Raw genomic sequence first — 12,574 nt, 5'->3', positions numbered from 1 at the left:
GTTAACTATCACATCTACAAAGCGGGGTAACTACCACACTTGCAGTAATTTCATAAACAAAAAAAAAAAAAAAACCTTATCGCATGTATGCGATAATGTATATTATATATATATATATCTTAAAAATTTAATAAAATTTATAATTTAATCTATACTTTTTAAATAATAAATGATTTAATTTTTAAAATTTATTTTATTAATAAAATATATATTTTTTAAATTTTTTATTAGTCATAAAAAAAGTAAATTTTAAATCTATAATTTTAATTTTTTTTAATTTTTAATATATTTTATAGCAGTTTTATATTAAATATTTTTTTATTGTATAAATTTCATATTTTAAAGTTTTAAATTTTTAATTTCTGATTTATATCAAAATATTTTATTATAATTTTGTATTAAATATTTTTTAACTTTATTAAGATAAGTAAATTTGATACAACTCAATAAAATTTATATAATTTTTTAAAATATATTGCAATAAATAAATATATAAAATAAAAATAAAATATAAATACTTAAATGAAATTATTTATATTAATATAATAAAAATATTTAATATAAATACTTAAACTAAATTATTTATAATAACTTGATAAAAAAATATTTAATGAAACATTGTTATAATATATGAAAGAATTTTATTTTGTTAATAAAGCAATTACTCTATTAAAATTTATCGTTGAATTATAATAATTTATTCGTTTGAATTTTATTTTTTTTAATAATTTAATTTTTATATTTAAAAAAATTATATAAATTTTATAAAAATAATTATTATCTTAATAGTATTAGAAAAATTAATAAATTAGAAATTAAGAGTTTATGTTTACTTCAGTGAAAAAAATATTTAATATAAAATTACTATAAATATTTTGATATAAATTTGAAATTAAAAAATTTAGAGTTAAAAGATTTTGGAGTTTATACAGGGGAGAAAATATTTAATATAAAATTATTATAAAATATTTTGATATGTATTGAAAATTAAGAAAATGGGAGTTTATCAAATAACTAATTATAAATTTTAGAAAATGTCTATTTTATTAATAGAATAAAATTTTAAAAATTTAATTATTTATTATTTAAAAAATATAAATTAAATTATAAATTTTATTAAACTTTAAAGATTATAATGTAAATCTATTTTTAATATATATATATATATATACATATATAATATTTTACTGCAAATTATATTTTGTTTTTCATTTTTACCTTTTTTATTAACTACTGCACTGATAAAATAAAGGTAGTTGATTTTTTTTTTTAAATAAAAAAATTTTACCATATTTTAAAAATAGTGGAGGACTCTTTCCTTTTAAATGAGATCGATGATCCTATTCTTATATATAGAACCAATACATAAAATATTTATAAAATTTAAGTTAGTGGTTTGACACTAGACTGATTAGATACGAATAAAATTCGTTTATTCGATGTGAATAGAATTTAATTTTAAGAGTTTGACAATATTTATAAATATAAAAAAATATATTAAATTAAAATATATATATATATTTATTGAGGACGAGTATTTAGTTTCAAAAATTAAAAAAATAGTATTAAGTAATTTATATTTTCCTTTTTGGAAATTGGATATTGTCCAGAGACTTTGATGAAAAAGTTGGATATCTTCAAGGGTAGCCACATCTGAACTCCACTACTTTACTTTACTCTTCCACTGATCCACATTCATATTTTTCCTTTTTCCACAACTGGTATAATTGTAATTTTTCAAATTACAAAAACTAACGCCTAAAATTACCAAATAAACTTAATAGTAAATGAAGAAAAAAATGTCAACCAATGAATGTAATTTTTTACAATAAATAATTATTAAAATATAATAATAATTTTATCAAAATAAAATTGAAAAAAAGACGGTTGAAATTTGGTACATGATGGAATGGCATCCAGCTAAATTTACAGAAATAAAATGATTCTTAATCATAAGTTGGACTTGAGAGAGCAGTTGTCTTGTCCCCACCTAACAGCTGGTTACAAGTAAGAACATATATCATTATCATCCTTAATTTTCCAGCTATGTCTGAAACCTATCTTCCACTTCATGCTTTTGCTTTTGCTTTTGCTTTTGCTTTTTCTTTTTCCCTCCTTTTAACAATCAATGAATCCATGATTACAGTTAGTCGTTAATTACCATCAATAACTGTACTAAATAAAATTCCAGCATAAAGTGAAATGTGGGCTTTTCTTATAGAAATGTCACAACAATGCTTCCAGTTATCTTTGTATTTTACAATGTGATTCTTTCTTCACCAAAGAATTAGCTGCATCAATCACACACAGATATATATTAAATGGGAAAAAAAAATCTATTTTTCTCCTCCAAATCTTTAAATAGTTATCCAAACCAGAACTTGGATGTATATACAAAGGCTGTTTCTTCTGGGCCTCAATGACCAGCAATCATCATAGCTCAACCTTCATCTGACCTCCAGGCATATTTGGACCTGCTGCACCAAATAGGGAGGAATTTAATAATTAATACCCTGTATCTGCAGCACATTCCAGATTTTTCTAGAAATTTTACTCACCATGAAAGTCTTGCTGCTGCTGCTGATTCTGTCCAAATCCCATCTGCACAACACTCTGGAGATCATCTTCCCAGAATGTGGAAACCTGAATGTAGAAAACCAGCAATGAGATTGTGCAAGCCGTGGCAGGATATTCAATTTTTTTTTCAAAAAAAAAAAAAAGGAACGTATATACAGCATTTGCCTTTTCAATTACCTGCCAAGCTGCATCTCCAAGTTCATTAAGTGCAGGCAACTGCCTGCATTGATTTTGCTTCAGAACAACATTTAAAGGGTTCACTGAGAATTGAGTTTCTCCATTACTAAACATGCCATTAGGCAGGGCTATCCCTTGCTGGGACTGGTAAACATAAGGGAATGATAGTCCTGCTGAGTTCTCCATTGGATAAAGATTATGCGACAGAGATCCGCGAGATTGAAAAATCTGCAGTATTAATCAACCTTAATACTAAAGGGAGTGTGTAAAGGATGGATCAAGTCATAAATAAAACACTTTTGCCTTATATGGGACAATAGAGTAGACTTGTGTCTCTACCAACAGGAGCTGTCATTAAATTTTTCTAGTAGCTTACATCTAAGAATGAAGATGATATATTCTGGGCGTTAAAATTCTAATAACGATCCAAACTTACCTCCTTGGATAGAAGAGATTCCATGTTAATGTCCATTCTTGGATTCACAGTTGCCAACTTCATTGATAGAAACTGCAAATGAATTCAGTGAACACAATTTTAAATTCCTATACCACATTGAAAAATTTTAAAAAGACATTGAGTTGTGAATTCTGGGTATTCAAAAAGTTAAATATATATACCCATATACATACCTCAACCTGGCGCTGCAATGACTGCACATAGTTTATAATCTCATCAAGCATTACTGCCTTTCCTGTCACCTTGTTGCAACCAGGAACGAGATCTTGAAGAAATTTCATTCTTTCACTGATTTTCTCTCGCCGGACCTAATACAAGACAGCAAATTGGGTGGGAAAAGGGAATGTAAATACGAATCTAGTTCTTTTTCTCTTTAATTTTTTTTTTTTTTTAGAAAAAGGAGAAAACATAAAAATTGATCAAATGCCTACTCTTTCAGCTAAGCTGTGGCTATCTGTCGCCTGACCCCTCCTGGCTCTGACATGGATATAATCCTTGGGTGGCTCCAGTGGCTTTTCATTATCCTTATTCTGTTTCTGGTTTGAGTTTTGTTCTTCTTTGGCCTTAATTACATCCTTTTCTTTCCCATTTGTTTCCTCTGATTTGCTTCTTTTAGCGTTCGTTTCATCCTTGTCTCCTACAACCTGAAATTCACAATTCCACCGTTAGTCTATTCCTTCTCCTGCAGAACTTCTAAGAAAAACTTCAAAGAGTTTCTTTTTTCTTTTTTTTTTTTACCTTGGAATCAGAAGTAGAAAGAGAGGAAGAGAGAGTTTCTTTGGCTTTTCCCCTGGGAATTGCTTTCCTTTTTCTTGAATAACAATCCTTCTGGCCTTTCATGCTCAATTCTCCACCTGGGATCTGCTCAGAAACAGAAGATTCTTCTCTTGAATCTCCAAATTCTGCATTTTCTGGTGTTGAGGACCTCGACAACCTACTGAATTTCTTATCAGAATTTGAATTCCCATCAACATTGACATTCGCCTGAGGTCCAAGTGCCTTCACTGAGAGATTACTAGAAACTCTCCCTGGTTCAAGTCTAGGCATCAACCTATGAGACAATTCAGATTCGTTCAATCTAAATTTGTCGTTAAGGCCCACAAGATTCCCGTTACCAAAGCAGGAAAACCTCGCAGCCCTCTCTACAAATCCGGGGTCAGCCGGAAATGATGCTAAACTTGGATGTTCTGGAATACCTTTTCCAAGAATTGGCAGATTCCCTGCGATCTTTGAGTCCATTGTTGGATTATTCAATTTTGGAGGAGAACTCAGAGGAGTACCATAACATGAAGTATTAGTACTAGGGTTATTGTTAATATAAGAAATTTCTCCAGAATTACAAATGTTCCCTAATCTTCCAATGACTTCTCTAATCATAACAGGGTCACCAACACCACAACTAGAAGGAATGGCATTGGATGTTGTTACAGGAGAAGAGACAATGGAGCTCAAAGCAGACTCAAAGGGATCGCTCTGATCCATTGAGCTATCCCAATTGGGATTGAAAAAGCAATTGGGAAGTTGGTCTGAGAAACAATTAAGCTTATTGGATTGCATCTCCATTCCAAAACTGCAAGAATTCCAAATGGGTACTTCTGCTGCTGCTGAATTGTTGGCTCCCTTACTCAAAAAATGCTTTCCCTTTTCCATCAGAATGAACAAGAGAGGAAAAATTAGAGTGATTCTAAGAAAAGTTGGGGACCCAGAAGAACGATTGAAGTCAGAACAAAGAATCAAGAAAGTAGTGACAATTTGCTTGGAAAAACGGGAAAAAGAAAAAATCTATTGATGGTTGGTGTCCTGTTTTGGGACATATAAGGAAGCAAAGGTGAAATTAAAATTAGAGTGCAAAGGACATGTAATGATGGAATTCTTGTATGTCACTCTATTAAGAAATTAAAAAAAAAAATGGTTATGTGCAAGCTTGAGCTAGGAAAGCATAAAGAGAGAGGAAAGAAGAAGGAAAGGGAAGAGAAGGGAAGGGAAGGAGGAGATTGAGGTGGAAAGTGGAGGGGAAGCAACAGAGATAAAAGAAAAGAAATGTCTGTTTGACCTTTTAAATTTTTATTTAAATTTTATATAATATTATTATTATTATTATTTATTATATTAAATTTTAAATTTTAAAGACTCGATAATACAAGATTCTCTTCCTAAAACTCCACAAAAGACGGTGGTAATGCTGGCCTTCAGCGTCAAACTAGCTCAGTGTCTCCGCTCTCCTTTCCCTCTTTACTTAATTTTTGTTATTTTGGAAATTATTTTTTTTTCATTTCATATCGTGAATTTATTATTTTACAAAGTAATCATGAGCTTCCATTTCACATAATCAATTAATTTTTCATTTTATATTGAATTTATTTTTAAAAAAATAACCATGAGTTTTCATTTGAATATTAAGTCAATTATATAAAAAGATGGACCATACACATTTCACATTTTGAATTTATTCACTTTCTTATAATCTAATCTTAGGATTTAAATAACCATCCATATAAAAGATGATAATCTTGTTTTCTAAGGAAATTAAAAATTCTGTGAAATTTTATCTATTGCCTATTAATGATATGAGATTTGGATAAAATTAGATTTTCCATGTATAGGTAAGTTTGGTTTGAAGTATCAGACTATTTTTTTTATTTTTTTTATCTATTAATAATATATAATTGTCATTTTGTTATTATTTTCGCTATTAACAACCGATCATTTAATTCTCTAATGATATTTGTATTGATAGAGTCCCATCATAAATGGATTTACTTTCTTACTCTTATCACGTCAGATGAACTGGGTTCTTTTTTAATGAATCCGAACTCTTGGTCAGCCGGCCTGCTTCAACCACAGATTAATTCGTGTGCTAATGGATCAGTTTATGTAATGAATTTTGATGGATTTTGGACCTACCTCTTCCACTAGAACTCGATCTCAACATGACATGGGTATCAAAGGCCAACGGAGGACTCGATCTCAACATGGGTGTCAAGGGCCAACGGACATCAGCTATAATAATACAAAATTGATGAAATTTCTTTATTTCCTATTAGAATTGATGAAATTTCTTCTATCAGGACTCGACCTCAGCAGAAGTTAAATGAAATTTCTATCAATTTCTTCTATCAGGACTCGACCTCAGCAGAAGTTAAATGAAATTTCTATCAATTTCTTCTATCAGGACTCGACCTCAGTAGAAGTTAAATGAAATTTCTTCTACTAAGACTCGATCTCAACACGTGTCAGTGATCCAATAATCATCGGCTATAATAATAATACAAAGTTGATGAAATTTCTTTCTTTCAATTGAATTTGCCTTCTTTTTTATTTTTATATTTCTATGTATTTTTTTTATTAATTTAGAATGTTAAATTGATTTTAGAATTATAAGATATTCAATTTAAATTTTTTAATAAAATAAAAAAGAGAAAAAAAAAATGTGGCTGCTTTTTATGTAGCTGATCAAAGATTAGGGTGCAATTGATTCTCAATTAACTATGGCTGATTACTGTAAAGACATAGTAATCCTTTTGCAGTGTTAGTTGTTAGGAGTTGTTAAAGTCTAATGTGAAATGAAAGCGGTTTCAGATCCAGATTTATGATTTCACTTCTTTAACTTTATTCCAACCATAGCCTAGAAATGACATTTTATTTTTTTAATAATTAAATATAATTTTTTTATTTCTAAATTATTATTTATTTTACATAATTGCTACTTGTAATAAAATTTTATTATAATAAAAAAATCAATTAATATTATTATTAATTTAATAGTAATTAATTTTTTAAGTAAAATTTAATTATTATATTTAAAATAAAATATGTGAAGCACTAATAAATTTAATTTGATAATAAGTGTATATGAGTAAATTTAAAAATTTCGGACTAATAGTTTCCATCCAAAAACTGCCAAGTATATCACCCATGTTACATTCGGTGTCCGATTTCAGATTAACAGCTTCCAGACAAAAAACTACCAAGTATATTATCCATGTTACATCCGGTGTCCGATTTCGGCATAACACCACCCATGTTACATCTGGTGCCCGATTTCGGACTAACAGCTTTCATCCCAACAACTGCCAAGTCTATCACCCATGTTATATCCGGTGTCCGATTTCAGACTAACAGCTTCCATCCAAAAAACTGCCAAGTCTATCACCCATGTTACATCCGGTATCCGATCTCGAACTAACAGCTTCCATCCCAAAAACTGCCAAGTCTATCACCCATGTTACCTCCGGTGCACGATTTCGGACTAACAGTTTCCATTTTAAAAATTGTCAAGTCTATCATACATGTTACATTCGGTGCCCGATTTTGACATAACAACTTCCATTCCAAAATTTTATTTTTTAATCTTTAATTTTTAATAAAAGAATAAAATATGTGAAATGGGAGGGAGAAAATATTGAAATAAAAATAATGCAAGTAAAAATAATTTATAAATTTAAGGTAATTTTGAAACTATTTTAAAAAGTCTTATATAAATAAAGCTCTCATATATATATATATATATATATAAAAGCATTTCTGGTTCTTTAAATTAGTGTTTTTTTTTATTATTTTTCCTGTTGGTTCTTGTTGTTTGGCATGTGGCGGACGCTGAGAATACACCGCATGGAAAATGGTTAAAAGAACTTGGTTTTGAACTGTCCTTTTCTTTCTTGTCTGTCTTCATTTTTTAAAAGTGATATGACTTTTGTGGTATGTATGCAAATAAAACTATTTTAATTTGGAAGTTTTATTTTTCTGCTATAATAAAAAATAATAATATTATAAAACTCAAACGCTAATGGGTCTAATTTTTTTTTAATTTAAAAATATATTAATGTATTTTTCTATATAACAATGTCTAAATAATAAATTTCCTTTTTCAATATTCACTAATTTTAATTTAACATTAACCTTAAAATATGTAAAATAAAAAATATTTTCTTGTATATTTACACATTGAACATGCAACGAATTAAATGTAATTGAATATCAAATCTCACTATTCATGTTTTGCTTTGGTGGACTATTTGTTAACGAACATGATAGACGCATTGACTATATCTCACGTACTAGAAGAAAAATATCGTATACGTTATATATTTATGCACTTTTTTAGGAAAAATAATTATATAAATAAAAAAATATTTTAAGAATTATTATTTTTATTTAATTGAAATTAAAAAATATGCATTTTTTAACTCAGCAAATTAAAAAAAAATAATTCTAAAACCTCAAAATCGATACATAGAATTAATCCAATGTATAATTAGTCTTGTGGTATTTTACTTTTACTATATTCTTTTTGTTTATTTTAATTTTTTATATGTATAAAAAAATAATTTTTTTATTGATTTTTTAATTATACTCGTCTCAAAAATATTAAAATTTATTAAATACTGTTAGAGATGATATTAGTTCGGTTTTGAAATTACAATTAAAATCAACTACTTAAATTTATTTTCCTTTATAACTCTGTTAGAGATAATGTTGATTTGGTTTTGAAATCACAATCAAAATCTCTTATATCTATTTATATCACACTCATATTAAAAATAAAATAAATTTTCATTCTAATAAAAAATTTTTATAGTATCAAGAGTCTGATCCGAAAAATCTCTCAATTTTTTTTTCTGTTTCTTTCGTTTCGATTAGAGCGTGTGCGATTCTTGTTATTGTAATAAAAGGCAGAGGGTCCCATTTGATGTTTTTTCTTTAATTAATACTCATCATCTTGAACTTCTTTATTTGGATTTATGAGAACCTCTTCCAGTTCATTTTGTTGATGGTTTTTGCTATTATATAATATTTGTGGACCATTACACAAAATATATTTGGTTATATCTTTTAAAGGCAAATTCTGAGGTGTATAAAAAATTTTCAGTATTTCAAAAATTTGTCAAAAATACCTTTAATTCTAAAATAAAAATTATTTATACAGATGGGGTAGTGAGTATATTGCGCTTAAGAAATACTTCAAAAATCTAGTATAAATCATTTATAAATCCCGACACACACCCCAACATAATGGTGCAACTGAACGTCATCATCGACATTCGGTTGAAACTGGTATTACATTGTTGCAAACAACTAGTTTATCATCCTCCTTTTGAACCTTTGCTTTTAAAACGACAGCTTATCTAATCAACCGTATGCCTACACCAGTTCCCAATTATATGTCTCCCTATCAAAAATTATTTGGTCGATCACCAAATTATCAGTCTCTATGTATATTTGGGTGTCTGTGTTATCCATGTTTAAGGCCCTACATGCACTTTAAGTTTGATACTAAGTTTATTCTGTGTGTCTTTCTTGTTTACTCTTCAAATAAAAGTACATGCACTTGTTATAATATTAGTCAAAATAGATATATTAAGTCCCGTCATGTTTTATTTTTAGAGAAAACTTTTCTTTTTCTAACTCAACAATCTCTAGAGTCCTTGTTTTCGTCATGTTAGTATAATGTTCTATCTTCTTATCCTATTTCAACGACTATTCCGTTTATAACCATAGTAGTTTCATCTCTCTCTCTACTACTGTTATTACAGACTTATAGACCACCGTGTCAACAAATGATCAACTAGCCTTATCTCCCAACCATGAATAATCATCCCATGATTACATGTTCAAAAAACAATATTCGAAAATCCAAAATTTTAAATCATGTCTCCAAATACTCATTACCTGAAGTACAGCCAACAATAGTCAAACAAGCTTTAGTTGTTCCTGAGTGGCATAACACTATGTCAGACGAATTTAACGCTTTACTTGATAATAAAACTTGAATTCTTGTTCCATCTGAGTCTCATCATAATCTAGTTTGTTGTAAGTAGATTTATGAGGTTAAAAGAAATGTGGATGGCTTTATACAAAGATATAAGGTCATATTGGTAGCTTGTGGATATAATCAAAGGTTAGGACTTGATTACAATGATACATTCAGCCCAGTAGTGAAATCGGTTACAATTCAAATAGTGCTAACCTTCGCAGTTTTGAATTCCTGGCCATTAATATAGCTTGACGTTAATAATGCATTTCTACATGGTCCTTTGCAGGAGGAGGTCTTTATGCAACAACAGCCTGGATATAAAGATCCTTCGAAGTCTTATTATGTATGTAAGTTACTTAAGGTTCTTTATGGCTTGAAGCAGGCATCTAGAGCATGGTATCAAGCTCTTCGGTCTTTCACTATACAATATGAATTTCAGTTATTGCAATGTGATCATTCCATATTTTTTTATTGGAAAGGAAATATCTATTGTTATTTTCTTGTATATGTTGATGATCTCATTATAACAGGGAATGATTCATCGTTTATATCTCGAATTGTTCAAGTTCTGGGAAATAAGTTTTCGTTGAAAGACCCTCAGCCCCTGCCATTGTTTCTTGGTGTGGATGTTCATCAAATGGCAAATGGTTCATTTCTTTCACAACATTATTATATCTGAAAGCTTCTGAAAAGAGGTAATATAGATAGGGCTCAAGCAGTGTCTACTCCAATTGTCGCAGATAGCAACTTGAAGAAATCAGTTTCTGGGTCTTCTGCTGTGGATCCTAAAGCTTATCAGAAATTAATCGAAGGATTACAATATCTTAGTCTTATTAGACCGGATATTGCTTTTACGGTTAATAAGTTGTCGTAGTTCATGCAACATCTGAATCAGTTGCACTGGCTAGCCTTGAAACGGCTGCTTCAATACCTCAAGTCTACTATTGATTTCAGTATTACTATCACCTCTCAATCAAAACTTGTTTTTCATGCCTTTTCGGATGCAGATTAGGCGGGAGATCCTTCGGAACTTCGAGGTTTATACTGTATTTCGGCAAAGTATTGATAAGTTGAAGTTCTAAAAAGCAGTTGCTCGGTCCAGTACAGAAGCTGAATATAGGGTAGTGGCTTCAACAACTGCTGAAGTTCAATGGGTTAAGTCTTTGCTAACTGAACTCGGCTATAAGGTACTACCGCCGGTCATCTACTGTGACAACATATTCACGATGTATACATGTCAGAATCCTGTTTTTCATTCCAAGATGAAACATCTTGAAATAAATATTCACTTTGTTCGTAATTTGGTTCAACAAGGAACTCTTCGTGTTTCCCATATTTCGTTTGAGGATCAATTAGCTGATTTATTGATAAAACCATTGACAAATATGAAGTTCTATATTAACATGTCCAAGATTGGTCTTCATGATGGATCTTCAATCTTGTAGGGGAGTGTTAGAGATAATGTTGATTCAGTTTTGAAATCACAATCAAAATTAACCACTTGAATTTATTTTCTGTCATAACTCTATTAGAAATAATACTTCTTTTGATTTTGGAATTACAATTAAAATCAACTATTTAAATTTATTTTCTGTTATAATTCTATTATTTTTGTATTGGTGGAAGCTTTTGTATGTTGAATTCTCTTATATTTATTTATACCACACTCATATCAGAAATAAAATAAGTTTTCATTCTTATAAATTTTTTTTAAATATTAGAGATGTTTTGAAATAATTTTTAGAAATAACATAAAATTAAATAGTATTATAATACTCGATTTATATATTTTTATAGTAAAAAAATAAAAATTAATTATAATTTTAAAATAATTAAAAAAATTAATAAATATTATAAGTGTTTTTTTTATTTTTAATTTTTGGCCATGTCTGACCTTGACTCTATGAAAGCAAAATAAAGGTCCTGTTATTGAACATGTACGCAGTTGCCTAGTTGGTAAAAAACGAATATCAAAACGACATACATGCATGCATGCATGAACCCATAAATCTATAAACTAAATTATAAAATAGTATTAATTATGGTCAAAGATAATATGCAAAAATTCCAATTAAACCCACCGACTTTTACTGTTTTATCTCGCCGCCCACAATTTCCTCACTTTCTTCCTCTCCCGATCAATAACTGCTTCTAAACTAATATTTCTATTAGTTATTCTTTTTTTTTTTTCCTGTGAAATTGCGTCCCTCTTATTTATTTAAAAAAATTTTTTTAAAGAAAATTGCGCCCCTTATTACCACCATATTCAAAACCACGTTGCTAACAAAGAACAGAATAAGGGAAAAAAAAGGACCAAATTCCATGTTCCCATGAAAAAATTTAGGGTGTTTTTAGTTACGTAGCACTGACCAACAAGTTAGAATAAAAATTTTAGTATATTTAGAAATTAAAGGAGCAGATTATAAAAATTTAATTTTTATAATTTTATATCATTATTATTAGAATAATATTAATTATTAAAATATTTTGATAAGAATTATTTAGACTCTATCCATAAATTTAATCAATATCGCTTAATTAAAACGATATAGGAGAAAGATACCTAAAAGTCAAAAAAATCTTATTGAAATTGTTTAAATATTAAAAAA

At 28.7% G+C, this 12,574-nt stretch overlaps 1 protein-coding gene across 2 annotated transcripts; it reads right to left on the bottom strand.

The window, feature by feature from the left end:
- Positions 1–2,193: 2,193 nt before the first annotated feature.
- On the bottom strand, positions 2,194–5,230 carry LOC110616365 (transcription factor bHLH62). 2 transcript variants are annotated; one of them, XM_021758768.2, is made up of 7 exons: positions 3,950–5,230; positions 3,643–3,855; positions 3,385–3,519; positions 3,191–3,262; positions 2,755–2,982; positions 2,559–2,643; positions 2,194–2,477 (listed from the first exon to the last, which is right to left on the bottom strand). In XM_021758768.2, the coding sequence occupies exons 1-7, from the start codon at positions 4,859–4,861 to the stop codon at positions 2,434–2,436; spliced, it is 1,689 nt and encodes a 562-aa protein (XP_021614460.1). In that variant the 5' UTR covers positions 4,862–5,230; the 3' UTR covers positions 2,194–2,433. The 2 variants fall into 2 exon arrangements, with proteins under 2 accessions (XP_021614460.1, XP_021614461.1); XM_021758769.2 differs by having other exon boundaries at positions 2,194–2,474.
- Between the last annotated feature and the right edge of the window lie 7,344 nt (positions 5,231–12,574).

Source organism: Manihot esculenta, chromosome 5, assembly GCF_001659605.2.
Source record: "Manihot esculenta cultivar AM560-2 chromosome 5, M.esculenta_v8, whole genome shotgun sequence".
Classification (NCBI taxonomy): Eukaryota; Viridiplantae; Streptophyta; class Magnoliopsida; order Malpighiales; family Euphorbiaceae; genus Manihot; species Manihot esculenta.
This window is presented reverse-complemented; position numbering and strand designations above follow the sequence as displayed.